This window comes from Channa argus, chromosome 2, assembly GCF_033026475.1.
Source record: "Channa argus isolate prfri chromosome 2, Channa argus male v1.0, whole genome shotgun sequence".
Classification (NCBI taxonomy): Eukaryota; Metazoa; Chordata; class Actinopteri; order Anabantiformes; family Channidae; genus Channa; species Channa argus.
The window spans coordinates 2,107,645-2,134,801 of NC_090198.1; the positions used below are offsets into that span (position 1 = coordinate 2,107,645).

General features: G+C 41.9%; 3 protein-coding genes across 4 annotated transcripts; 2 read left to right on the forward strand and 1 right to left on the reverse strand.

The window, feature by feature from the left end:
- Positions 1-1,019: 1,019 nt before the first annotated feature.
- On the forward strand, positions 1,020-9,855 carry lmnl3 (lamin L3). Of its 2 annotated transcripts, XM_067494235.1 has the most exons (12): positions 1,020-1,750; positions 2,314-2,470; positions 3,976-4,101; positions 4,545-4,715; positions 4,795-4,920; positions 5,701-5,921; positions 6,036-6,255; positions 6,482-6,589; positions 6,725-6,841; positions 7,137-7,247; positions 7,375-7,437; positions 9,511-9,855. In XM_067494235.1, exons 1-11 carry the CDS (start codon positions 1,359-1,361, stop codon positions 7,405-7,407), a joined length of 1,782 nt encoding a protein of 593 aa, XP_067350336.1. In that variant the 5' UTR covers positions 1,020-1,358; the 3' UTR covers positions 7,408-7,437; positions 9,511-9,855. The 2 variants fall into 2 exon arrangements, with proteins under 2 accessions (XP_067350336.1, XP_067350329.1); XM_067494228.1 differs by lacking the exon at positions 7,375-7,437.
- Positions 9,856-9,971: 116 nt separating this feature from the next.
- Positions 9,972-22,890, reverse strand: zgc:158785 (uncharacterized protein LOC791214 homolog). Its single transcript, XM_067494297.1, has 4 exons — positions 17,485-22,890; positions 16,927-17,131; positions 12,514-12,720; positions 9,972-12,393 (listed from the first exon to the last, which is right to left on the reverse strand). Exons 1-4 carry the CDS (start codon positions 17,667-17,669, stop codon positions 12,241-12,243), a joined length of 750 nt encoding a protein of 249 aa, XP_067350398.1. The 5' UTR covers positions 17,670-22,890; the 3' UTR covers positions 9,972-12,240.
- A 171-nt stretch (positions 22,891-23,061) lies between these two features.
- On the forward strand, positions 23,062-26,519 carry gjd6 (gap junction protein delta 6). The gene has a single exon (XM_067494248.1). It carries the CDS (start codon positions 24,119-24,121, stop codon positions 25,319-25,321), a length of 1,203 nt encoding a protein of 400 aa, XP_067350349.1. The 5' UTR covers positions 23,062-24,118; the 3' UTR covers positions 25,322-26,519.
- The last annotated feature ends 638 nt before the right edge of the window (positions 26,520-27,157 follow it).

Sequence of the window (27,157 nt, forward strand, 5' to 3'; positions counted from 1 at the left end):
CATGTAGACTATGGCTCTATCCTACCAGAGAGAGAGCACAGCTGTACTACATAAAACACACGTTTAATGGAGACTTCATTACACTTGATCTACACTGATTGATGGTGTTAACAATTATATTGAATATGATAAATGCATGTAAAAAGCAGGAAAAACAAACATTTGCTTTAAATGTAGTCTTGTGACAAGTGACATCAGCTCCTGGCCTTTATCAGCTGATGTCCTGCAGGTTTCCCACATAGTCAAGTTGCACTAAAAATAACAACGTTATGAGGTTTAGCCTTCAAAGTAAAGTCATCTAAACCCGGGTAAAACACATATTGTGGAGTATATTGGGCACTTACTCTCATTTTCAAATTGCTTTGTGCTAATGATTTACTCAGCCACACCAAATCCAATAAGTCATTAAATAGGAAAGCAGCAGCCTGTAGATGATGGAGCATTAGCAGGTAAATGCATTTAGTTTGGATTACACTGCCATTCATGCAAGATTATAATTTATATAATTTATATTATATTATAGATCCCTGATACATTGTGTAACACACATAAAATTATATTCTAGTAGTTTCTAAAAGCAAAGAATTGAATGTGCTTCATGGGCAGCAGAAATCAAGCTGAACAGAAGATATCAGCTGATGTGAGTGTAAAATTACAAGGTACTGTTTTTTTCTAGGCAGACACGAAGTCCGAGGTGACAATACTATTATTTTATTTATTTTATTATTTTGCTATTATTTTATTTAATACTATTATCTATTAACCATTTCTATATATATATGAAAGTAGAACAGTTATATCTATCTATATCGATATCGATATCTCTATCTATCTATCTATCTATCTATCTATATATATATATATATATATATATATATATATATAAACACAAAACTACGGGCCGAAGTAAAAGGGACCATCCATACTACAAGCTTTGCTTGCAGTATTATATAAAAAAAAAAAGTCACAGACCCGCTCGTGCACACGTTTTATTTTCAAAATCTTCCCCGGAAGTGCGGTGATCGTGCGTCACTTGACGGCAGTGTCGCTCTTGTTCTCGGTGCGTCAACTCATCACATTTGATTCATTTCAGCTGTGCACGTATGTAATCCATGAAACCTACTTAACAAATAGAAGAACCAGAGTCCGAGTTTCCATGTGCACCGATGATGGATTAACTGTACACGAGCGGGTCTGTGATTTTTATTCTTTTTAAATATTACTGCGCCCGTCGCTTGTGGTAGCTCGGATGGGTCCCCTTTACTTCGGCCCGTAGTTTAGTATTTTTCTTTTAGGATCGACCTGTCTGTCTGGATTATTTGTGTACCCTGCCTCGAAGTGTCCTGCCCACCACAATCATGGCCTCTGCCACCTCCACACCCGCCGCCTCTAGCGGCCGCTCCAGCCGCTCTGCGACCCGCCGCAGCGCGGCTGCCGGCCTGTCCGCGTCCAGCACCAGCCCAACCTGCCTGTCACGCATCCAGGAGAAGGATGAGCTCCGACACCTCAACGACCGCCTGGCCAACTACATCCAGCGGGTCCAAGATCTGGAAAGCGAAAGGTCGTCCATGCTGATTCAGCTAGAAGAAAAGGACGAGTCGAAAAGCAGAGAGATGGGCAACGTGCGGCGGCTGTACGAGGAGGAGTTGGCCGATGTTAGAAAGTCCCTGGACGGGCTGGCTGGAGAGCGGGCCCGTCTGCAGATCGATTATGGAAATCTGTGCGAAGAGTACAAGAAACTTCAAAGCAGGTAGAGACATTAGAAGCAGGACAAGGCTGAATGTAACGTTAATGCGAACGTTATGTGCCAGACTCCACTCAAACCGCGCACGTTTAAGGCAAACAGTTTTAACCTTTGACCCACACACCAGCAGGGCACCGACCAAGACGTTTCTAAACACATCTGTAGTTTTGCTGTATAATTCGGTTTGTAGTTAATGAACAAATACATGAATGCTCGCGATATTTGACCTTTTCGTAGGGGCTTAAGAGGTGCAGGGGGCGAAAAGTCCACATTTCAGTAACATGTACATTAGGTTTCATTTTTCGAACTCGAGCACTGATCCCTAACATCGTTCTGTGTTGGCGATACACTTTAGGAGACACTTTTTTTTATAGAAGCATTAATGGGTTGATGGCCACTCTTTGAACAGATATGTTAAAGTGAGGGGGGGGCTAACACATTGGTTCCATGTATTTATGCCAGTGACTGATGCTCTAAACATGCTTATCTATGACTGGAGATGGCAGTAATGAATAAATAAACCTGTCTTCTGTGGTGCAGTTATTGACTGTGATCTTCTTCCTCTTCAGGAACCAGAAGAAAGAGAACGATCTGTCAAACGCATTGGCCCAGATGAGGAAGGTTGAGGCATTGCTGAGCGCCAAAGATGGCGAGTACACAAAGCTGCTTTCAGACAACAGGAGACTCAACGCAGACTTTACAGACCTACAGGGCCAACTGGAAACTGTAAGATGCGAGGCTTCAGACTTAATCATGCTATGGAAAGTAGAGTACAGGGCTAAGAAGGGGAATTGCACTGCCTGGATACAGTTTTGGGATCCTTAAAACCAGCATGTGAGACTGCACTGCCAGTCTTGTGTGGAAATCTGCTCATTGCTCACTAGAACAGTTCCTCCTGATGGGCTCACAGTTAATGTTTGGGGCTGTAGGAGCAATGACGACTGGTCAGGGAACGAGTGGTTAGGTTTAGAAATATTGTTGGATGCAGGGGAAAGATTCCCGTGTGTGTGGCGTTTCCGTGTCAGATTATAACATCACATTAGCCTTTCTGGCTTTAGCCTATATGAACGTTATTGCTCTCCACAAGTACAGTGCAGCCTCAATGAGCCATTAGCAACCTTTGCATTCTTAGACTTGTTGTTAATCTTTGGATGGAGCCTGGTTAGGTTCCCGCTGCCACTGTCTTTAGTATGCTGAGCTAAGATGGGGTTTTTTTTTTGTTGTTGTTGTTTTTATAACACACCTGCACAAACTGTGTGTAACATACATTTATTACACAACTCCTGATACCACTTTATGCTAGAATAAGTTTCTTATAGTATGTTAATCTGTCAAAACAAATATAGTTGCAACCAGCATTTTCAGCAAAAGTTCCTTCACTTATAAAAGCATAAATGGAGACGAGGAAAAAGCTGAACAAAGCACAGATTTGGTGTGTGTGGTCCTGGATGAACAGTTGCGGACAACATGGACTGAGTCTATAGAGGAATACAGATGTAAAATAACTTTGTAAAGTAAACCTGTAATTGCTGTAAATCTCCCTCAGTGCTGGAAGTCATAAATGATAAACATGTTTAAAATCTTGAAGACTGATTGTTAGTAACAGGATCTTAGGACTTTTGCAGAGCTGAGCTGGTAGGCAGCTTTACTTTTGTCAATTTCCTTAAAACTGCTCCAAACCGGACATTCCAGCTCTACTTACTTGCTCAACGCAATGTTAGGTTAACCTGGAGTCGGCCGCAGCATTTGGCTCTATACTTTTACCAGTAATCAGGGCATCTCTATGAAGAGAGACTGCTAATGGAGTAAAGACCTATTTGCTCATCAGGAGTTTAAAACCAAACACAAATTCATAGTACTGAGCTCATGAGTAGTGTGGTAAATACTGTAATATTTCCCTGTGGCACATTTAATGAAATAGCTACAATTAAGTCATTTTATACAACTTGCACAACAAGAAATGCAGAGGAAAGAGCCAAAAATCACAATCCTCACATAATCCGTTAAATCATCAGTTCTAAACTTTGCAGAAAACAAACCCAGCTACTGTAAATTGTTTACACACTGTAGTTACAGCATATGTGGGAAGTTTGCCACAGCCTCACTGATGGTTTTACAGCAGAATCCAGAGAATCCATGACTTCAGGGAGACCAGTTCAGTCTCATGAATGGATTGGGTTGTCTGCCAATTTGTTCAGATGTGTTTCAGTTGTGTGTGTGTGTGTCACCAGGTGGAGGGCGTACTGGCTGACACAAAGAACCAGTTGAGCTCTGAGATCCTGAGGAGGGTGGAAATGGAGAACCAGGCACAAACACTCAAAGAACAGCTCGAACTCCAGAAGAATATAAGTGAGCAGGTATTTCATCTGCACACACCTGCATCCCTTTAATGCTGCCGTAACTTGCTAACGTTCCTGACCCTTTCCTGACCCTTTCCTGACCCCAGTTAATTCAACCAGTATTTTCTGAAATTTTCCAACATATTCCAGTGAAATAGTTATTTTTGCTGCTGCTGTGGTTTCTTTTGCTGTTCTCGTGGTTATTTTTACTGTTAGGAGCGGATGCTGAATGATGAAGACAGACAGTATGTGTAGAGAAAAACCTTATGAAATCCAGTCTGCCTGTCTTGAAAGTGATCACATTACCAGACAGTAGATATGCACTGAAAATGGGCCCAAAATCCAGAGGAAATATAGATTTGGTTTGTTCCCACGTCAATGTAAAAACATCAGATCTTGAGGACTGAAGATCAGATTTAGGCTAGTTTCAACACAACCTTCCTTTTATATTCTATTTGTAGGAGATCTTTGAGATCAGAAGCCGACATGAGAGTCGTCTGGTGGAGGTGGATTCGGGACGACGGAGTGAGTTTGAGAGTAAACTGGCTGAGGCGATGCAGCAGCTCCGCCAGGATCACGAGTCTCAGCTGCAGCAGTATAAAGAGGAGATTGACAGGACCTTCAGCTCAAAGGTTCAAACACAGAATGATGCATCCAAATCATCTAAAAGCTTCTGATATTTCAAACATTCACAACTGTCTCTGCATGCAGCTACAGAACGCCCAACAGGCTGCACAGGAGAAAAACGTTGTTGCGTCAGCCACCAAAGAGGAACTGGAATCCACAAAACTCAGAGTGGAGACGCTCAGCTCCCAGCTCCAACAGTACCAGAAAGATGTAAGGTCTTAAATGTCTGCTGTGGTAGCTACTGGTTGAGAAAATAGAGGCCAGTGATGGTCCCAGTGCCACTTGCCTCAGCTCTACAAATTTTGTTTTTTCAGCCAATATTCTCTGCTCTCATCACCCTTGTTTCCTGTAGCAATTAAATACCACTGTCTGACATTTTGGGTTCAGCTTGTTTGTCACATTACCCAGAGTTTCCAGCTTCTGTTTTAAGGCAGTAGCTTCATATGGACAGACATGGTGTTGACTTTATCTAGACTGGGCCATGAAAGTAAATAAGTTTGTTTCGCAAAGGACAAATTACTCAGTATATTTAACTAGTGATTTAACTTTAGTGATAAGCCAAGATTTTGGAACAAATAGTAGGACTCGCCAGAGGATCAGCAGCAATCATAACTTAACTCATGGGACATGACATAGTAAATAAGAGGACCCATAGTAGACTGGGGAACCACAACAGTTAGACTCATTAACAGTATGAGAGATGTCAGGTAATGGTAGAAATCTAGTGTTGATGAATTGAAGAGAATGAATTGGAGAATAAAGTCACATTACCACCAAAAAAAATGATCTGTTAGCTTCCCTGACAATCACAAATTCTAGTATCTCTGTATATTCTCTGGTATTCTTCCAGAAACAAAGGATTTTACTGAAATCCCAAACAGAATGGAGGACTCTTCACTCTTGTGAAGAGTTAATAAATTGTAACAGAGTTGAACAGACTCCTCGGTGGAGGAGCTCTGCTTATATATATATCTCATATTTCTGCCTCAGAAAATGGTGCTTGAGACTCGCCTTCAGGAGCTGGAGAGGACTTTGGACAGGGAACGAGAGGTCTCGCAGCAGAGACTAAGCCAGAAGGAGCAGGAGCTGCTGAACACGAGGAGCCGGATGTACAGCCAACTGGAAGACTACGAGAACCTATTAGATGTCAAGCTAGCTCTGGATATGGAGATCAATGCCTACAGGAAGATGCTGGAAGTAGAGGAGCAGAGGTATCTGAGTAAATCACACAGCAGCTAAAGAAACTATCTGAACTCACAGCAAATATCCATGATGATTGGAAGAGTTAACAGTATGGATCATAAATGTTGTAATGCTTCTCTCAGGTTGCAGCTGTCACCCAGCCCCTCCCAGCGTACGGCTGTTCCTCGAACGCACGAACACAGCAGCCGCAAAATCAGAGGGAAGAAGCGGAAATATGAGGGAGTGTCGGGGAGCTCACCTGCACACAAAATGTCCAGCCGTTCAACAGAGCATGGTGCTGTGAGCGTGGCAGAGGTCGACATAGAGGGAAAATATGTTCGTCTGAAGAACAACTCTGAGACCGTAAGGATGTAATCATCTGGGTAATGGCTTTAAGGGGTTGTGTTCAGTTTAGTTGGTCTGGGATTCAAACCAGTTTAGTTGGTTTGAATGCACTTTCTTTCAAAAAACATTGCGAAGCCACGTGTCTCCAGGAACAGATCAGTGAGACACACTAACTGCACATGTCAAAGTCAACTTGATCAGAATATGCAGCAGTGTAACCTTTTGTCGTTTCCCACAATTCCAGGAGCAGCCACTGGGCGGTTGGGTAGTTAGGAGGATGTACCAAGACTCTGGAGACATCTCCTTCCACATCCCATCCCCCTGTGTGTTGGCTGGTGGACAGACACTCACAGTGAGACAATATTCCTCATGTTGTTGTGAATTACCTTAAGTCCCTCTAGAAGAAAAGCAGCATCACACAAACATCACTAGGACAGAGACTTGTTGAGGTCCCAAATAAAAAGTAATGTGTGCATCTACACTGCAGATCTGGGCAGCAGGTGCAGAGGTGGAGCCTGATTCTGGGGACCTGATTCTGCAGGGCCAAAGGAGCTGGGGCCCCATTACTGATGTACGAGTAATTCTCCTGAACCCCAAGCATGAGGTGGGTGAACTGCATCTTTCCCTGATGTAATTTGTATTTAAACTGAACTTGATTAATAGTCTTAAATGGTTAATGATCCGGACCTACTTTTCTGCCTTTTTGGTAGAAACCAAAGCACTTTACACTGCTTCTGATTTATCTAGTCAAACATGCTGATGGCAGCTCCCCGATGCATCTGTTTTGGAATCACCAGGAGTAGCTTGTTGGGTTTAGTCTCTTGAGTTTGGAATCGAACAAACCCAAGGCTATGCTACAATGCTGGATGTAACTCACCGTCGCTGTCGTGTCCTTTTAGGAGATGGCTGAATGCAGGGTGTGCTTGCAGGGTGGAGGTGACCAGGAAACTGAACTGGAGTTTGATGAAGAATTTGTCGCAGGCAGTGACTTCCAGCACTTCCGGAGACAGGTGAACATTAGTTTTTAGATCAGCCGATAATGACCTCAGCAGGTAGACTGAAGAGCTTTTAAAGATCCAATGCTTCAGTGTATGAAATCTGATGTTGCCTATTTAATTTTTTTTGTCCACACTGAAGCCAAAGAAAAAGAAGTGTTGTTCGGTGTCTTGAGTGTAGAGCAGCCGACGTGCTGTACAGTAGGTGAGGAGCAGAGTGCTGCCCTACCCCTCTGCTTGGCTGCTGCTACGTGCTGTGCATTGCTCCGTGTACTCGTCAAATGCATGGCTAGTTGAGTCCATTTGCAGCTTCCTTTTTGCTGCATACAACAGCATGCTCAAGTAAATTGGTTAATACCCAGTAGCTGGATTATGCATCAATCTTTCACATGCCTCGTTTAGTCCAGTTGAATCAAACGCAAAAGGTTTTTTTTCCCTAGATGTAAATTGTGCAGCTGCATGTTGGAGAGTGATATTTTACCCATTTCTTGTTTTTATATTTACATCTTCTTCTTACCCCAATTTGGTTTAGCAAACAATTACACTTAGACATTTAGCAGACACATAGCAGCAGACACTAAGGACAAGAATGTGCTCACAAGACTGCCACTGTGAAAAGGAACTCAACCAAGGGGGAAAATGGACCACATTTACTAACTGATCCACTGGTTGGTACAGGTTGTAATTCTGCCTCTGTAGTTGCTCAGTGTGTTAATGTGAAACTGGTAATGTTCTTAATTACCATCAGCATCAGAACCAGTGGAGTAGTAAATAATCCTCCCTGCAGATCTTTTATTAATCTAATATTAGCACTGTATAAGTTTATTGAATACTTGCATAAATATGCTAGAAGTTTTGAAGGTTGTATTAATATCCAGATATTAAATGAGGATTTCAATAGCTGGGAATCTTATACTAAACAGTTTAAAGAGGATTTATACAGAAAACCACTGAATATAGAAAACAGACTGTCGGTTCAGACACATTTTGACTTGCTACTAAATGTAATGCTACTATGTAACTAACTAGCATGAGATGCAGTCAGCTCCAGTCCACCCAGCTCACTATACTCTGCTACACTCTGCACAGGTTTTCAGGCATTACAATTAAATTTTACTGCAAATACTGCTTTAGTGCTCCTGGTCATTGTTTGTTCAGGGATGAACAGAATTCAACATGTTTCATGGGAAACAATAGTTATAAATCATGCATTCATATTGAAATCACAAAGCTTGAATGCAGCGTTAAGCTCTGGACGACAGGGTAATGGAATGTCAAGCACAACATTCAAAGTGTGCTAAATCTGAATTAGTCTCTCGGCCTTTGACTGCACTGTGGGACTGTACAGTTTCAATCAAAATTATTTAACCCCCATTGCAAACTTTCAGCTGTATCAATCAAACAAGAGTAATCTAAATAGGTCAGCATAACTGTTAAAAGTTGTTTCTTCCAGGTCAACACAAAATGTAAATTGTCTCCTACAGTCTCAATTATCCACTGACCCAGAATAGAATCCTTTAAGGGCACAGATTAGCAAAGTGGGTATTGTTTCGAAAGCACCTGATGCCACTGTGCAGCTAAGAGACAGCAGCTTGCTGGCATTACTGAAATGGCATGTAGTAACTGTATAAAAGAGCACTGAGGACACATGGTAACCAACAATATAGAAGGAATGAGTCAAGTATTATAAAGCCAAATCAGGAGTTAACTTACTGCAGGCCCCCTAAATGTTATGTGATTGTTTCCTGTGCTGCCATGAGCTGCTTGTAAAACTTAATTCATCCACATAAAAGTACATTAAAGCACTTTAACAATATTTAATGTAAATATTCAGAGCTGTTTTACAAATGATCACTTTCTTTCATGTGATCACCTGCACTTTAAATTGAGACATTTGGTGTATAATATGAAACCCAATGGATACATGTAAGTTTCTACATACAAATGATGTAGCAGTGCCTCTTACCACCAGAAGACAAAACAAAACCATCAATGAAACTAAGCTTGAACCACGATGAATTGATTTTCAGTCAAGACTTAAATATCAGCCTTTCAAAAGATGCACTTTATTTTTAGTTGAATGGTAAATGAGCCTATTTCAATTGAGAGATTCACTGATATGAAGTCGTGAGGTTTCCACACACAGACAATAGCATGCTTCTGACTTGATTAGCACAACATTCCCCCATCTGCTTGTTCAGCACTAACAGACTGACTGCATCATGGAAGCGTTTGTCTCTCACAAATTACCTGTGATAACGATAGTTTTTCTCTTCAGGATCTGTCCAAGGAGACGAGCTGTGCAGTCATGTAAAGGTTTGTCAATCTACTGCTGTTCTTTACGTCCATCTGGAAAACCTGAACTGGCTCTGGGACAAAGTTTTGCTGCTCTGAGGTTCCCTCAGACAACAGATGCCACTCTTGGAGAAACTGGCGCAGGACACAAACACATTGGTTTGACTGAAGAGCTTAGATGCCTTATAGCAACAGTAATTCCTCACTTGTTTTATCAGTCCAACTGCACAAGATGGTGGCATTGCCTTGATTTGATCTAATTTAAATGTGTGTATGTGTGTGAGAAATAAAACTGGTATAATAAAGTTTTCTTAAAACAGTTCAGTAACATTTGACTGTATTAAGAACTGTTTGTTGTAGCCAATGAAAATTAAATTTGAATTGGGTTGGAAATCTGCATATAGAAGTCTTTCAAAGCACTGGGTTTACCTGCAAGACACATCTAGTTAAATGGATTATAGAAGGCAGGTTAACCCCCAGTTTTCTCACTTCGTTTTAGTGCCGTCTAGCTGTATCTGAGGTCTCTACTCCCACCATCCTGTGGTGCTCACAATATTATAGGATGGTACACTTCATTAACAGTTTGGCATATGTTGGGGTGTGTCTTTCAATTGTTGCATAGGTAACACAGTGACTGCTAGAGAACAAGCTGATGGACCAAGTGAATGATTAATCACTGGTCTATTCGTCTCTGCAATACTCGGAACACTAGTCACTGGCAGCTTGCAGCCATTGTTACTGAATTAGATTTTCCGATGTAGTGGCTGTTCAGTTTAGAGGAAAGAAACTTCAATTGTACCATAACAGGTTTTTTCTGAGTACGATTATTTTTTTCCATTGAAAGTAACACTAGAAACTAATGTGAAATTAAAACAGACTGTTACAACACAGCAGCCCCATCGGTCCACCACCAAATACCTGTTAGACTGATACCATTGTTATGAAGATGGTGACAATGGTACGTGCTGTCAGTTACGCGTAGCTCAAAGCTTCATTGTGCCTAATTGCTGACACAAGCACTAGTGTTGCTGTGCCTCTCGCTGCTTCAGCTTCAGAAGAAGCAGTTAGTCATTTCAGATGATAATCAGACCCCTTGGAGGTGGAACACATTAAAGTCATTTTTAATCTAAGTGTACTAGATTAAAAATGACTTTAATGTGTTTTATTTTTCTAATTAAACTTATTTTAAGTTGTGGTCTGCTGCATTCTGTTTGCTTTAATCATCCTATTTTTAGAACAGCCCTGCGGGCTACTCGTGGTACCATGTTGGTGACCCCTGGTTTTCAGTATTTGCTTCAAAGTTGTGATCACAACAGAAATCAGTGTTCATACACATGCAGGAAAAGACGGAGAAGTTCTTGAAGAAAACCAGCTCCAGAGTGAATGAGACATCGGAACATTCCATCATGTAGGTTGAATTTATTGGTCCTTGTGGGCAGTTGGGGTGGGGAGGATTCGCCTCTTCTGCTTCCCCTGAGTCTGATGAGATGAGGCTTAACTTTCAGTACAACACTAAAGCAATCAGCCAAGACAACCCTGCAGAGGGTTCAGGACCAGTCTGATTGTCCTAAGATATGAAGTTGAGAGTTCACACTTTCCATCTAATCTTATGGAGCTTGAAAGGATCTGTCAGGAAGAACTGTATAACCTGCCCAGAGCCAGGTCTGACAAATGTGAACACTTTTAAATAAATTACATTTGACTCTATTAAAAATAGCTAAATGGTTTAAGCTTATACAGATGTCAGTGCTTTGTTGGTTATATTTGCATTAGTGACTGATGAGAAAAAGGTCTGAAAGTAGTCTGAAGCCACAATATGTCCTGCTGCAAGTATTTATAAATTATTTACAATGAACTTTTCACATAAAAATAAAAAATCAAATGTCAACTTAGGTCAGAAGCAGAAATAAAAATCCGATTTGACCATCAGTGAATACTGAAACGTGCATCTCTCCTTGTTTTATCGCTTCATGAATGTGACCATAAACAATTTTTAGGGACTTCAATCTTCAAAGTGTGTTTCTGATCACCACTGTTGACAGGAAGCCTGAGGATTGTCCAGAGTTAATACCATGTTGTTTTTTTTATCTATATCAGTTATTTCCAATTTGAGCACTGCAAAGAAAATGTATTTTACTTTCATTGTGGGTAGCAAGAATCTCACAGTGTATGTGAAGTTAGTGTTATCTGCACTGACAGATACCAGTGAATGAGTCATGTTGAATAGAGGGAGTTTGAATAGTAGTACTGCTGACTTCAATTCTTCTCATGATTATAACTCAAACATGTTACACTGAGGTTGTGACAGGTTCTCACTAGTTTCTGCAGTAATGTTCAGTTAATTCCATGATGATGAAGAATAACTGGATCATTATCAGTTTAGTCCACAACACATCATCTCACTTTCAGGAAACGATTTACTGATTGTAAGTGTGGACTCTGATTGTTTCCACAGTTACTACAGTGGCTCTCGTGATCTGATGCAGATTTTCATTACTCTATAACAGACTAAGGTTGTCTTAAGTCTAAGAGACCCTCCTTTGGTTCAGTTTTTAGTGGCTCCCAGTTTGCACAGTAAGTTATAGACTGCTAACACAGTCCTCTTTTCCCTGCCTCCAACTCTGATGATGCTTGCTCAGGACTGGGATGAGTTTTCAACTTCACTCAGTTCTACCCGTGTATTAGAGCTATGCTCAGTATTGCAGAAAGTAGTCTACACCATAGTCTCTTTGTTAGTGGTTTTGCAGGGCTTGTTTATGGACAGGCTCTGTTGGTTCGGAGCAGTGTGGCCTGGCACCTGAAGTCGCACTCTCTGGTCAGTCTTCTTCCACATTTTAAAGAGATGCATGTGGTAGCGCACAGATACCTGGGAACCAAAATAATGTCATGTTTTAGTCTATCTGTACGGTGGATGTTGAGATCCTTTGGCTCATTGAGTTTAATATGTATTACGTGCAGTAATATGCAGTATAGACCTTAAACATACCATAGTCCAGAAAATGTATATGGTAAATAGGGCCAGTGTGAGAACTAGGAGTCCCAAGGCCTCCATGCCATTGGTGTAGTAAAGGTCCATGGCCCCCTGAACACACAGCCACCCTGACAGGCTGGCCAGTGGTGTGATGAACAGGAAACACACCAAGTCTCCAAACAGTGTCCTCCTCTGCTGCTGCATGGATGGTGAACACAGCCACTGGAAGTGGGAGGAGAAGGATGAAGGCTGGTTAGTAATTTTAAAAAACTAGTACAAGCCGTTAAAATTATGATAAGGGTGCTTTGGATTTATATATAGATATGGACACATGGGGGGAATTTGGTATTTGGCCACTAGGCAGTGCTAAATGCGAGGATATGGTAGGAGTTAGGTACTGTTGTGTATTTAATACTTTAAATGAGCTAGTACAGAAACACTGTAAATTCTAGGGCGTCAGTGAAGCAGGAGGTAGCGCAGTCATCCACTAATGCCAGGGTTGCTGGTTCAATCACTGGGTGCTCCTGTTACCTGTGTGTCAATGGGTGAATGAGAACCATTTTAATGCGCTTTAAGTACCAAAACTTAGAAAAGCACTTGATGAGCTTTTACCATTTACCAGAAAAAACCTCCAACAGAACCAGTTTTTCCCTATGACGTGCAGCAGAAGGTGGATTGATGTCTTTTTAAGATGTCCTCGTGGACACTCGACAGTCTCTTCATAATTTTGTCAGCTGCACGTTACCACTGACGTTCGTCAGGGTAATTTAAACCAAACACAGTATCCACCTAAACAGTGAGCTCCTGTGAGTGTCTTGCAGGACCTGCTGTGAGGACAGATCTTCAAGTCTTTAGAAGAGACACATGTACCTGTACTGTACCCGAAGTATAAAGTATCACAGCTGCGTTTCTTTGCATGTGTGTGCACTTGCTGATTATTGCCTGATTGCAGGTTTCTGCTCTTTGCTGTGTAGATCAACCTGCCAGAGAAATTGGTGCTTAATTAGCAGATGTAATTAGTAGCTGTGGCCACAGCAGGGTGGCAGTGGCTCAGTTGGGAGAGTGGCCACCTTCCGACCATTAGGTCGGAGGTTCGTGCCCCGCTCTTCCCGACCACATGCTGAAGTGTCCCTGGGCAAGACACTGAACCCCCGAACAGCCCATCCTCAAGCCCAGCAGTGCAGTGCTGGTCCCAAGCCTGGTAAAAATTGAAGAGGGTTACATCAGGAGTAAAAAATGTGCCCAATCCACATGCAGACAAATGATCTGCCTTGGTGACCGTAAAGTCACGCGATAAGCTGAAAGGACAAAACAAAACAAAACATAAAAAAACCTCAGTGTAGCCACACAACAGGATGTTACAGTCTCCTGTTCTGTCCTCTGCACCATCTAATCTGGCTCTCAGGCTAAGTGGATTTGAGGCTACAAACAGTCCAGCTCAGAGCAGCAGCTCCTCCAATATGAAGCCTGCAGCGACTTGCCGAGAAGCTGTGAAATCTGCTCTCATTGATTCACAGCTGACAGTGCGTGGTTTGTAACGTTATTGTGTCAGCATTAATGATGTGTTATGTGTCAGTTGGGTTTAATGTCACATAAAGTAATGAGGTCAGTATTTTGGTAAAATGTATTTGCTTAAATTTAGCTTGTTTCTTTTAGAAAAGAGACAGGATCTGATCTTTTATGGATGTGCTTTAAGGGGAAAGCTGCAATTATCACATCCTCAGTCTAGCTTTGAATTAAGACTAAGAGCAGCGACTCTGGCTTTGTTCTCAAGTAAGCACTAAAGCTCAATAATTACCACACGATTTACACATTTCTTGTTGTTTGATGTGTACACAACATGACAATGGGAATATTTCCTGATGAACAATGGATCACAGGTATTATTTTGGTCTTTGCAGGCATGATGCCACCAAACCTGTCACCCTCACAGTGAGGAAGCTGCTCACAGACTATGTTAACCTGTTTAAGCCTGTTATCCTAATAAAGGTAAAACTAGACTGGTACATTGTAATAACATTGTAATTGAGACATTTTGTACCAAAAGCAGTACAAACACAACATTTGACATTCTAAAAACTTCCGCATGAGGGTTTAGACATATGAGTTACAATTCAATTCAATTCAATTCAGCTTTATTTATATGGCGCCAATTTACAACAAAGTCATCTCAAGCCACTTTAAAGAATAAACTCAAGACTATCAACATGTACAGGGTTGTTCAAAATACCAGCAGTACAATGTGACTAACCAGAATAATGCAGGTTTTTTGTATATTTTTTATTGCTACATGGCAAACAAGTTACCAGTAGGTGCAGTAGATTCTCAGAAAACAAACAAGACCCAGCATTCATGATATGCAGCTCGTAAGGCTGTGCAATTGGGCAATTAGTTGAAAGGGGTGTGTTCAAAAAAAATAGCAGTGTGGCTTTCAATCACTGAGGTCATCAATTTTGTGAAAAAACAGGTGTGAATCAGGTGGACCCCTGTTTAAGGATGAAGCCAGCACTTGTTGAACATGCATTTGAAAGCCTGAGGAAAATGGGTCGTTCAAGACATTGTTCAGAAGAACAGCGTACTTTGATCAAAAAGTTGATTGGAGAAGGGAAAACCTATAAACAGGTGCAAAAGATTCTAAGAGGTTCAGCTAAAATGATCTCCAATGTCTTAAAATGGAGCAAAACCAGAGAGACGTGGAAGAAAACGGAAGACAACCAACAAAATGGATGGAAGAATAAGCAGAATGGCAAAGGCTCAGCCAATGATCAGCTCCAGGATGATCAAAGACAGTCTGGAGTTACCTGTAAGTACTGTGACAGTTAGAAGACGTCTGTGTGAAGCTAATCTATTTTCAAGAATCCCCCACAAAGTCCCTCTTTTAAAAAAAGCCATACGCAGAAGAGGCTACAATTTGCCAAACAACACATCAACTGGCCTAAAGAGAAATGGAGGAACATTTTATTGACTGATGAGAGTAAAATTGTTCTTTTTGGGTCCAAGGGCCACAGACAGTTTGTGAGACGACCCCCAACCTCTGAATTCAAGCCACAGTAAACAGTGAAGACAGTGAAGCCTGGTGGTGCAAGCATCATTTTATGGGCATGTTTCTCCTACTGTGGTGTTGGGCCTATTTATCACATACCAGGGATCATGGATCAGTTTGCATATGATATATATAATTTATAATACTGGAAGAAGTCATGTTGCCTTATGCTGAAGAGGACATGTCCTGAAATGGTTGTTTCAACAAGACAATGACACCAAACACACTAGTAAACGAGCAAAGTCTTGGTCCCAAACCAACAAAATGAATGTTATGGAGTGACCAGCCCAATGCCCAGACCTTAATCCAATCCAGAACTTATCAAATATATCAAATATATCTATATATTTCTATATAGATATATTATAATATATTATAGCGATATCAAAAATGCTGTTTCTGAAGCAAAACCAAGAAATGTACATGAATTGTGGAACGTTGCTAAAGAATCCTAGAGTGGAATAACAGCTGATTGCCCAATTGCACAGACTTAAGAGCTGCACATCATTAATGCTGGGTCTTGTTTGTTTTCTGAGAATCTACTGAACCTACTGGTAACTTGTTTGCCACGTAGCAATAAAACAAATCTACTAAAAACCTGCATTATTCTGGTTAGTCACATTGTACTGGTATTATTTTGAACAACCCTGTACATAGAGAGAACCCAACTATTCCCCCTTTGGACAAGCCCTTGGCAACAGTGGAGAAGAAAAAGAAACTGAACAGTTTGAACTAGCTCTTTCCCTCTGATGGCCTCTGAATCCAGACTTCTCACCTCACTCTTTTGTGTCTGTTTTTGATGTCCCTGAGCTTCCTGACGTTTTGGGCCCCTGGTCTTATGAACACTAGGCATCCTTATAATCCACAAATGCATATAGCTATAGTATAATAACATGAAGAATTACTGTCCTGCTCAAACACTGACACATTGATAAATTGGCTGCCAGCCAGCAAAATATATGCATAGAGCAAGTCGTCTCTGGACATAATTTATAAATTCATAGTCATTTTCATTGATATAGCATGTTTTGGAAACTAATCTTCTATTTGAAGTGAAGTTATATTCAGACGATAATCTGCTTTTACAGGTCAAATAAATTACATAGTGTTGATCCAACACTAAAATTTTTCAAGTAATCAAAACTGTGTTAAGGGCTAAGTAAAATAATTCAGGGCTTCTCATAAACCTTAACGAGAGTAGACGGGCTGTATATTCTATTCTTTTCTTATGCAGTAGATTACTACAATTTTAATGCATTTCAATGGATGTTGCAGCTGGACCTAAAGTATGTCAGTAAATGAGCAAAAAGCAAAATAAGATATACAAAAGTCATTGTTTTTGTGTATGAGCTATTGTGTAATTGCTGTGTATTGTAGGCTCCTACCTCTGCCAGAGGTTTTGGCAGGCGCTCCAGTGCAAACTGGTGGTGGCAGAGTTCACAGTGGTTGCTGTTGGAGGCAGTGAGCCAGTGCTCCAGGCAGACCTGATGCACCATGGCCAGGCTGCCAGAGCACACACACGGGGATAGTAGCTCCCCCGAGGCTCTTCCTTCATGGCAAATCCTACAGAAGAGCTCCTCACTGCATAGACTGGCACATACGAGGACAGTTGCATCAAAGGTTACCAGTCTGTACCTGTACAAGAGTGAGTGATGATGGCTGCTCTACTACTTTTATTGGTGTTCTACAGTTCTCCCACTTTATAGGCCCAAACACTCAAGACCTCCAATTTGATAAGAACTTCTACTGATTTAGCGAATATTGGGAAAATGTACAAACACTTCTGCCTTTAGCCTTGTTGACTGAAATGTCAAGTGGCCTTGTTTGTGTCAAAACTTAAGATGCAACACTTTCCCAAAGGGATTTAGTACCAGGATGCAGTACATCCTCCTATCAAACAGGCACAGGTGTGAAACGTGTTGTTGGGGCGACTCTTGTGTTACCTGTCAGGGAAGAGAGGACGTTCCCCACAAGGTGTGTGTGCGTGATGCTGTGTCACGTCTAGGTTACAGCTGTTGAGTTCTTCCTCCTGCCCCTGTTCAGGTGTTAACCTGACCTCCCCCACAGGGTTCAATACCCATGGATGCAGGGTTTCCTCTGCTGTCATGTCTAGTGTATGAGGGGCCATTCACTCACATCAGGAGCCTCACATTTGTTCGTCTGTATCACACACAAAGACAGAAGGTGTCAGAATTCTAATTAGCATTGCACTGCTACTTTATGTATTAAATGGATGTTGAAAATAAACTTTAAAACCAAAAGGAAGAGGATGCAGAGGACAGGGTTAGATGGAGACACATGATTCGCTGTGGTGACCCCTGAATGGGAACAGCTGAAAGGAAAAGAAGAAGAAGAATAAAAAGACAAAGTATCTGAGACGCACAACAGACACAGGATTTGCAACTTTGCACTTTTTGTTCTCCAGCCTCTGAGCATCAGGATGTTCAATGTAAACTCCGTGTCGGCTTTCATCTGAGTGGATCTAGTAACTATTGAAAGAACTCTGCGGAACCTTTAGCTCCCTGAGGTGTCTTAGGGGCCTCAATGGGCTTTGCCTTGGGCTTACACAGACTCTAGGATCACTACTGCAAAGAAGTTGTGTGACTGAGTCCTAAAGGATGAAACATTGGATTAGATCATGAATGTGAAAGGTGTCCTTAGTGGTGATGAACCCTCCCCTCAACACCACAGGTCTACTGTACAGAACTTTATAAGAATTTTTATCTTGGTATTGAGGACTTTCCTTTTTATCGGCCTGTCATGATGTGGTCCTCAGTTGCACTTCCTGCCCTGGACTTTTATTTTGTAGCCCCTTTTCCGTTTTCCTGCCTCAAAGTTAATTCCACCAGTCATCATCTGATTGTTTTCAATCAGATGATGACAGAAAACAATCTGTTCCCTGGTTCATTTTTACCCAGCTCTCCCCACAGTCCCCCTGCCAGATGTTCCGTCTTACTCCCTGATGTGGCATCTTGCGCCATTGTTTTCTTGACATGTGTTTTGAACCCTGTTCCTGATCTGAGGTTTGGTCTGTTTCTGATTCTGTTTTTGGTTCCTTAGTCATTTACCCTGGTTTATTTTGGTTTTGGAGTCTAGGTTTAATATTCTTGTTCTGCATAGCTTAGTGTGTTCTGTTACCTGTCGTGTTCTATTTTGTATCTTACATTGCTTCTTGAGTTTTTTTGCTTATATAAACCTGATTATTAGTTTACTCCCTTTCGCTGTCTCTTCACTCGGGTCCGTCCTTATACAAAACATGACACAACCTCAGTCAAAGAAATCAAATACAGAATGTAGTTTTTGTAGCAATCAACAACGACCTAGTTCCCAGCAGCTGCTTTCCTGATTAAAGGAAAAACCCAACACAACACTCCCATGCAGGTTTCCTTTGAATGTTGGTGGAGACCAAAATAGAGCCGATAGTGAATATTGAAATTACATGTGTCATTTAGAACCAGACATCTCTTTGCTGGTTACAGTAAATAAACAAAATTAATAAATCTTATCTAAATATAGACATGAGTAACCTGATAAACTTTATAATTTGATACTGTACATAAATAAAATAAATTCAAATAAATCACAGTAAATCTACCTCCCTCATTCTAACAATAAGCTGATACTTTTTTTAACATCTGGACAGAGACAGCACTGAACCTTTGGCTCAGGTCGACACACAGTTCACCTGGTCTGAAATAATATTCATCTTTATGCCGCTGCTGTTCACTAACAGCACTAACACAAGTCCAAGCAGTTGCATAGCAGAGCAGAGCCAGGACAGCAGAGCTAATGACAGCTGAGCTAACACATTGTATGAAGTAGCAGTGGTCTTACCGCGTTCTGGATATCCTCAGACATTCCCGTGTGTGCTGTCATACTGTAAAAACTTGCCTTTTCCTCTGTGCTCATCAGATAGTCTGTGTGTGAGCAGCCTCTCCTCCTAAAGCTTGCCAGCAGATTAGTGTTGCTGACAGACGGCGGTGAGAATAGTGAGGGATTAGACTCCGGGGAAAGTAAGGGACAGGCCAGACAAATGGAAATGACATCAGAGTGAGTTACAACAAGCAGGAGCACAACTTCAGTCCGACTCCCTCTTAATCCTGTTAGGGGCTACAGGGGAAGCGGCCGTGCGAACCTTTTACTGCTCTCCCAGCTATGGCAGTGTTGGCTGGTGTAGCCTGCAGCTGCTTGCATGGATGAGAAGAGAGTGTTGTTGCAGTCTTGCTGAGATGGACCTCTGATTTATGGACAAACAGAAAACCAGCCAGTAGAAAAAAACTGATGACAGTGGTTTTATGTGTTCACTGCACTTAGATGTGCTGATTTATTAATGTAACTGACTTTGCTTTCTATGTGTTTTTACGTTTTTACGCATCTCTGGACCCCTTTTGTCCTTGTGGCTTATCCCGTGAGTTCAGGGTCACCACATCATTGTCTGCATCTTGATTTGGCACAGTTTTTACGTCGGATGCCCTTCCTGACACAAACCTACCTACTTTCTACTGGGCTTGGACCGGCACGGCACAGCTGGGGAGGGGTATTCATCTTATTCATTGTCGTTCATATAATAACAGCCTAAAGGGCTCAGCAGAGACGAGGGCTGGATAGACAACTGCTAGCTTGGTCCCAAAAAGTTGCAGATTGTAGCTTTAATTTTTAAAAGTAACAAATCAGCTAAACATGTAACAAAAAAAGGGAAGATGTATAACACAACCTAAATTATGATATAATAATTGTCTTGCCACACTATAATATGAACTAATGGAGAAAAGTGATATCTGATATTAAGGATATGAAGACAATGTCCTATTAATAGTAGTAGTAGTAGTAGTAGTAGTAGTAGTAGCAGTAGTAGATTTAGAACTACCTGCAGCAGCAGCAGTAGCTGAAGCTGTAGAAGTAGTTCTATCAGCAGCTATACTTTGTATTAACTTATCTAGTGGCAGTCGTAGTAGTCAGGTGTGGACGTTTTTCGTGTATGTGAGCCAGCACACTTAGATAAAACTGTAAAAAGTATGCAGCTCATTTCCAATTTCCTTCGCTCTTATTATGGTTTCAACACCACTTTCATCAAAGAGCAGAAGCAATGAAATTGGTGTTTTGCTTTAAAACCCTTGAGGATTCTCACCACCAAACATGACTGTGTGGACAGTGGAGCTCAACTTGAGTTCTTAAGGAAAAACTTCCATTCATATTTATAGTCTGTTCTTAGCTCTGATAAATGTCCTTAAATGAAAGTCCCAAGCCCAGGAAAGAAAGGGAGGAACTTTCGGAGTGGCAGAGCACTAGTTCCTCTTTTTCTCTCTCTTTTCTTTCTAATCCTGTATGTTATTCATTCCTGACAAAGCTCAGGGGGAATGCACATCATTGGGCTTCCCTTCGTGAACTGACTGAAAGGGTGAAAAGGGACCGAATTCCTTTGACGGTAGCGGGACAGTAGCACACAGAGGCCCAGGCATGCTCGATAAAACCATCTATACATGGGGCCCCATCACACTATGCTGGAGAAAATACACTTCCTGTCCTCTCCGCTGCTGCGACTGGGTGAGGGCCTTTGTGAGACACCACCTCTGGCTGCAGGTCTCGGTCCTCTGATGTTGTGTCTGTGCTTCAGTCAAGGTCTATTGGTTATGGGCAGAACTTTGTACCCCCCCCTCCCCACCTTTTCCTTTGTGTTCGATGGGGCTGACGCGCTCGCTAATCCTCCTCAAGGCATGAGTGGGGGGCCAGGCTACTGAGGCCCTGCTTCATCACATCCCCTAACAGCTATTAAAAGATGTCAATCCAGCGTGTGCCTCGGGTTGGATAGACAGCAGACAAAAGCACTACAGGAGGCTGAACTCACATGTTACCTGTATCTGTCATCATGATGTTAGAGATACTACAACACCTGCTCCTGTAAGATAAAGTGAGGCTTTTTAAATAAAGAAAACACTTGGTTTGACATCTCATCTGATATTTAAACACTCAAAAGTTTGTCAGGGGGACATTGGGTTGTTGGATGGATCACAGACATTTTTTGCACACATCACTATTAGCAGCACCATAAGCAGTAAGCTTACGTGGCAGATCAAACTGACTCCATTCAGTGGGTGGAAACCACCAAATGACCAGAACACCATTTATTGTGCTAGTAAGATTTGGTCCTTAATGGAGCTGCTCATTCAATGAGGTTCCCTGATAAGACGTGCCACAGTCAAACACCACGATGAGGAATGTACCAAACCTTTTCATCACTGCGGCCAAGGTCCCCATCTGGAACCTTCACTGCGTATTTTTTATAATCCACCCTAAACGAGGGATTCCTGAGAAACTTTCTTTCAGTGGCCCATTGACCATCCAACCCAGCATAGTTCTGACTTCATAAGGCAAATGACAGTGTAAGTCCTGTAGACAGGGTGTCTGCGGAACCTCAAGCAGAACAAGGGAGAAGTGAAAGATTCAGTGTGTAGCTCTGTAGGCAGTTTCTCACTAATGTAGAGGCGATCTCATTCGATTCTGATGGTCCAGCAAGTACTTCACTCCAAGACTATGACATTGAACAGTTATTGTATTTGCTTCTCAACTTAGCAATTGTACATACAAGTTTAAGAACAGTGATCTCACAAACATGTTCACGAACAGTTTCATCAAACAAGCGTCTCAAGTATGGCTGAACTCACAGGACTCTTTTCTGGGAGTATAGTTAAACCCGTTTCCCAAAGTATGGCCGAATCCACAGAACTGGGTAAGAAACCGTGGGCCTCCACAGCTACACACTGATCGTTTCACTTCTACCTTGTAGTCAGTCCCTGTGCTCCAGTTACCATCTCACCTCAGCTGAGCCGAACTGCACTCTTGTCCATTGCTATGCATTCGTTCCTTGAAGACGGGACAACCAACTTAAAAGGTAAACTACAAAGGCAACCATCAAAACCATATGACATCACTAATGACATCATCAGTACACCTAAACGTAGCACAATACACAATACAGTACAGTAAACGATATACAGTACACAACATAAACAAAAAACACAGCAAACCCTGGCTCATACAAGTAATATTTTACATTTCATACATCACATCATACATCATCAGAAGAACAATACTCACCATGTTGCTGTCTGGCATCCAAAAGACTTCCTAATCAACAGACACCTGCCTTTCTCCATGACAGCAAATGCTTGCTGGCATGTTGGTTGCAGTTTGTATAAGAGTAAATGGTAAATGTTCTGCACTTATATAGCACTTTTCTACCTATTGGCACTCAAAGCACTTTACACTGCTTCTTATTCACCCATTCACACTCACACACTTATGCTATGCAGCTGGCCAACACTCACTGGGAACAACTAAGTTGGGGTTCAGTGTCTTGCTCAAAGACACTTCAACATGTGACCAGAAGAGGTGGGGATTGAACCAATAACTGTGAGATTGGTGGACATCCGCTCCACCTTGCTGCGCCACACCACCAAATTAGATCAAGTTACATGCCAAGTGCAGTGAAGAAGAGTTTGCGCATGTGTAAATTGGGACATTCTCCTACCAGTGTTAAAACAGAAGCTTTGCTTTTGCTTTTGCAAGTCTTTGTAGTCTTGTAGCAAGTCTCACAATGTCAGTAAAGAAGGATGTTGTGTAATTACTAAGAAGGGAGCTTGTGACATAAGAGCTTCAAATATTTCATCAAAAAAGCACTTTATCTGAATATACAAAGTATTAGAGTTAAATTATGTTTTCATCTAATGTTACACCACATGTTTGTGTTCATTCCATAAATAGAAGGTGGACAGAGCTCTGACACAGTCTCTCAGATGGGGTTTGCCAGGATTGTTTGAAGCAAGGAAAGGGGTCACTCATGCTTTATCAGGAACAGAATGATTTGATACTAGCAAACCTTTCGAGGGTCTTTTTTAAAACCCAGATAAGAGGATTGGCAAGTGGAGAGAGACAAGCATTTAACCAAGCTCTGAAACAGAAACCTTCAACCATCTAACTTTATACCATCATTAATTCCATCAGTCATGTATCCTAAGGAAAACGCTTTCATTCAAACTTTTGCCCTTTGGGATTTACCAAGACGTTTACTTCTGTACTGGTCACCTTTTAAAATATGCCTCTCCATTAAAGGAAGAATCCATTAGCTTTTAGAGGACTAATCAGGGAGGAATGCTCTATCACTCAGCATTATCAGTGGGCCCTCCAATAGAGGAAGGGGGATGTCTCTCACTTTTAAAATGGTTCCTAAAGACAAGTGAGAAGTATACGTGCCAAGTGACTCATGTCAAGTGGACGTCCTTATCTATGAAAGATGGGATGGCTTGCTCATGTAATGGCTTCACTGCTCTCAAAGCAGCCAGACAGAGCTGGCAAACATTCAGGATGAGAGGAAGTGTAAGCTTTCCCAAGAAAGGTAGGTGCTCTGAGTCAGATCAGGTGGGACAGTGTAACGTAGATCTAGTCTGTGGTTGGTTTGAAGTGTCAGCAAGTCCACTAGTGTAGGGGTTTAGCAAAACGAGAGGTGGATCAGTTCAGAGCAGGCTGGTCTACTCCAGGCAGCTTGTCTCTCCTCAAGGCAGCCGGCAGCCTCAGGCCACCATGACGGAGTGGACCCTGCTCAAACGTCTCCTGGACGCTGTTCACCAGCACTCCACTTTGATTGGTCGCCTGTGGCTCACTGTCATGGTCATATTCAGGCTACTGATTGTCGCTGTAGCGACAGAGGATGTGTATACAGATGAGCAGGAGATGTTTGTCTGCAACACGCTGCAGCCGGGATGCTCCACTGTCTGCTATGATGCGTTTGCGCCCATCTCGCAACCTCGTTTCTGGGTGTTTCACATCATCAGCGTCTCCACACCATCCCTCTGCTTCATCATCTACACGTGGCACAGCCTATCCAAGGTGCCTCACAGCAACACCCTGAGGCTGGCCAAAGGACAGGGGGATATCTCAGGGCAAGCAGGCGCAGATGTAAGACGAGATGGTGGACAAGAAGCGTATGATCAGATATGTGACTCAGACAGCTGCTCCATCCACTCCCATAAGCACCTAGGTCACAGCCTGGCAGATGTGCTGGAGGACATGACATCCCAGGGTCTCCAGAGGAAAGACCCTAACAAAATGGTGTCTCTAAGCCAGGCCCGAGCTTGGCCCCTTAGGGAGGGTAGTGTAAACCGTCACGTGATCTCTGGAGGGGTGTTGTCCAAATGTTATGTCTTGCACGTGTGTTTACGTGCTGTCCTAGAAGTGGGCTTTGTCCTGGCTCAGTGGAAGCTGTTTGGGTTCCAGGTGCCTGTTCATTTCCTCTGCACCTCAGCCCCCTGCAGCCAGCCGGTGGACTGCTACATCTCAAGGCCCACAGAGAAGACCATCTTCTTACTCTTTATGTTTTGTGTAGGAGTTTTCTGTATTTTTCTCAACCTGCTGGAGCTCAACCACCTGGGCTGGAAGAAGATCCGGCAGGCTGTAAGGCTAAAGGAGAGGGCACCCTGGGGACATTGCCCAGGTATGAGGGGTGGATATGAAACATTCCCCCCAGACAGCCCCTCAGTCACATCTTTAGGCTTCAGGGATGTAACCAGCGCAACTTCACTGCCTACCTTGGACTTGGTGGTGGGTCACCAGCCTAACTGGACCTGTGCTGTAAACTGTGGCAAGGTGAGGGAGCCCAAAGATATCAGAGAGGGTAGACCAGAGCAGTCAAAGAAACCTGCCAATAATAAAGGAGAGAGACAACCTCTGAAAAATAAGAGGGTGGTCAGAGGGTCCAAGCAGAAAAGTGCTGAGGTCTGGATATAATCTCTGAGTGGAGATGTGTTGCTGCTTTTGTTTGACTGGACCAAAGGCTATTACCTTGGAATCCAAAGGATTATCAGGAAAACGTATAATTTAAGGTTGATAAATTAAAGTTCTTACTCACTGTAGCTGAGAGTATGAAGCCATGAGATACGAGTTTCTGTTGGAAGAATTCTATTATAATACTTTGGAGTTGGAATTGAATTTGTGATACTGCCAGCACAGAAAAACTAAATGTACATATGTTTTGGAAATAGGATTCATTAGTGATCCAAAGACCATTCAGTTTTACACAAAATAGTTCTAGTGAAAATTCTTTACTCTTACAGTCTTATTCAGATTGCAGAATGCCATCAGAAACAAAATGTATGTGATGCTGATAAAATGTAAAAACATATGCATAGCACAAGTTATCTAAAGCTAATGCAACCAAATCCAATCCTGCCTTCGTGAAGGTTATAATCCCTTTTTAATATATTTTTAAATTGCCAATACTTGTGTGGTGTGCTGCATATGCTGAGGGGGCATCTGATGGTTGATTTTTGATGGAAAGGAAAGAAAACCAAGGTTGCACACATTTCCAGTGCTTTTCTTTAACTCTTGATTCTGTTGTGAAAGTTTGGGCAAAGAAAATTCTAGAAGGTTCCTGGGTAAAAGCCGGTAACAAAACTAGCTCTTAATTCATGTTTTTGTACATCTGTAACTTACAGTCTAAAATCTCCTTTTTCTGAGTGGACCACAGCTTATTACGTAACCTTAGCTTTGGCTGTCTATAATGTTTAAAGGTGGTGTACATCTATATCGTACTGTTTTCAGTACTGCTAAACAAAGATCACTGGTAATCAGACTTATAATACTTGTTAGCCCTCATCAGTTTAAATCATTTCTAGAGGCATCAAAAAGTACAGCTGTGTAGTATTAGATGACACCAAAAGAAAAGCAAATATTTGGGACAATTCCAGGAAATAATTTCCAAATCATATAGAAATCAATGTGCTGCTACAATAGCCTCCATTTTTATCTTTTTTCACACCAGCTGTTAAATCTACTGCAAGTGATCCAAAGCTAATGCTGAGTGATCAACTTCGCCTCATAGTGCGTGTTCCAGTTCATCCTGGAGGTTTTGGGATGGGGCTGCTCGTTGCAGACCAGTCAGGTTCTTTTACACCAGATGACATTTCTTTATGGAACTGCCTTTGTCCAAAGAAAAGGGACAAACACAAACAGCTGACAGAGCTTGACTAAAGAAGCACACTCATCTAAAATATCAAATACACGTGTACCCACATAATTTTAGCTATATGGTTGTATAGGATTCACACACAGCACACATGAACGTTGGCTCAATATTTGCTTGTCATTTATTTACACAATATATTTATTCATATATTCATTTACAACATCTATAAAACACCTTTTGCATAACTTATGCTACTGAAAAAAATAAATACAAAACTGCACAGCTAGTTTCCTTTGCCTACATAGTTGAACACTGAGAAGAGATGTCTGTGGACTGCAAAGGCAAACAGGTGCAGTGTTGTGATTTGGCTTTAGTGTATTGAGTCATTTGGGTTGTGGAGCTAACTGCAAAAAAGTTCCAAAACAGCTAATCCTTCAGTTTCAGATCTGTAACCGAGGTCAAACATGTTGGAAATGGGCATATCTGGATGGTTCCACTTGGAACAGAATAGTTTTTTAAAGCATATTGCACTGAAAACACCTGGTTATCTTTTGAAGATTAATTCATTTTCCTTCTGTGATGTTTTGTGACTGTGCTGCAGACCCTCTGCCAAGAACTCCCCAGTATCTAAAATATGATTTAAAAAAAAAATCATGTTG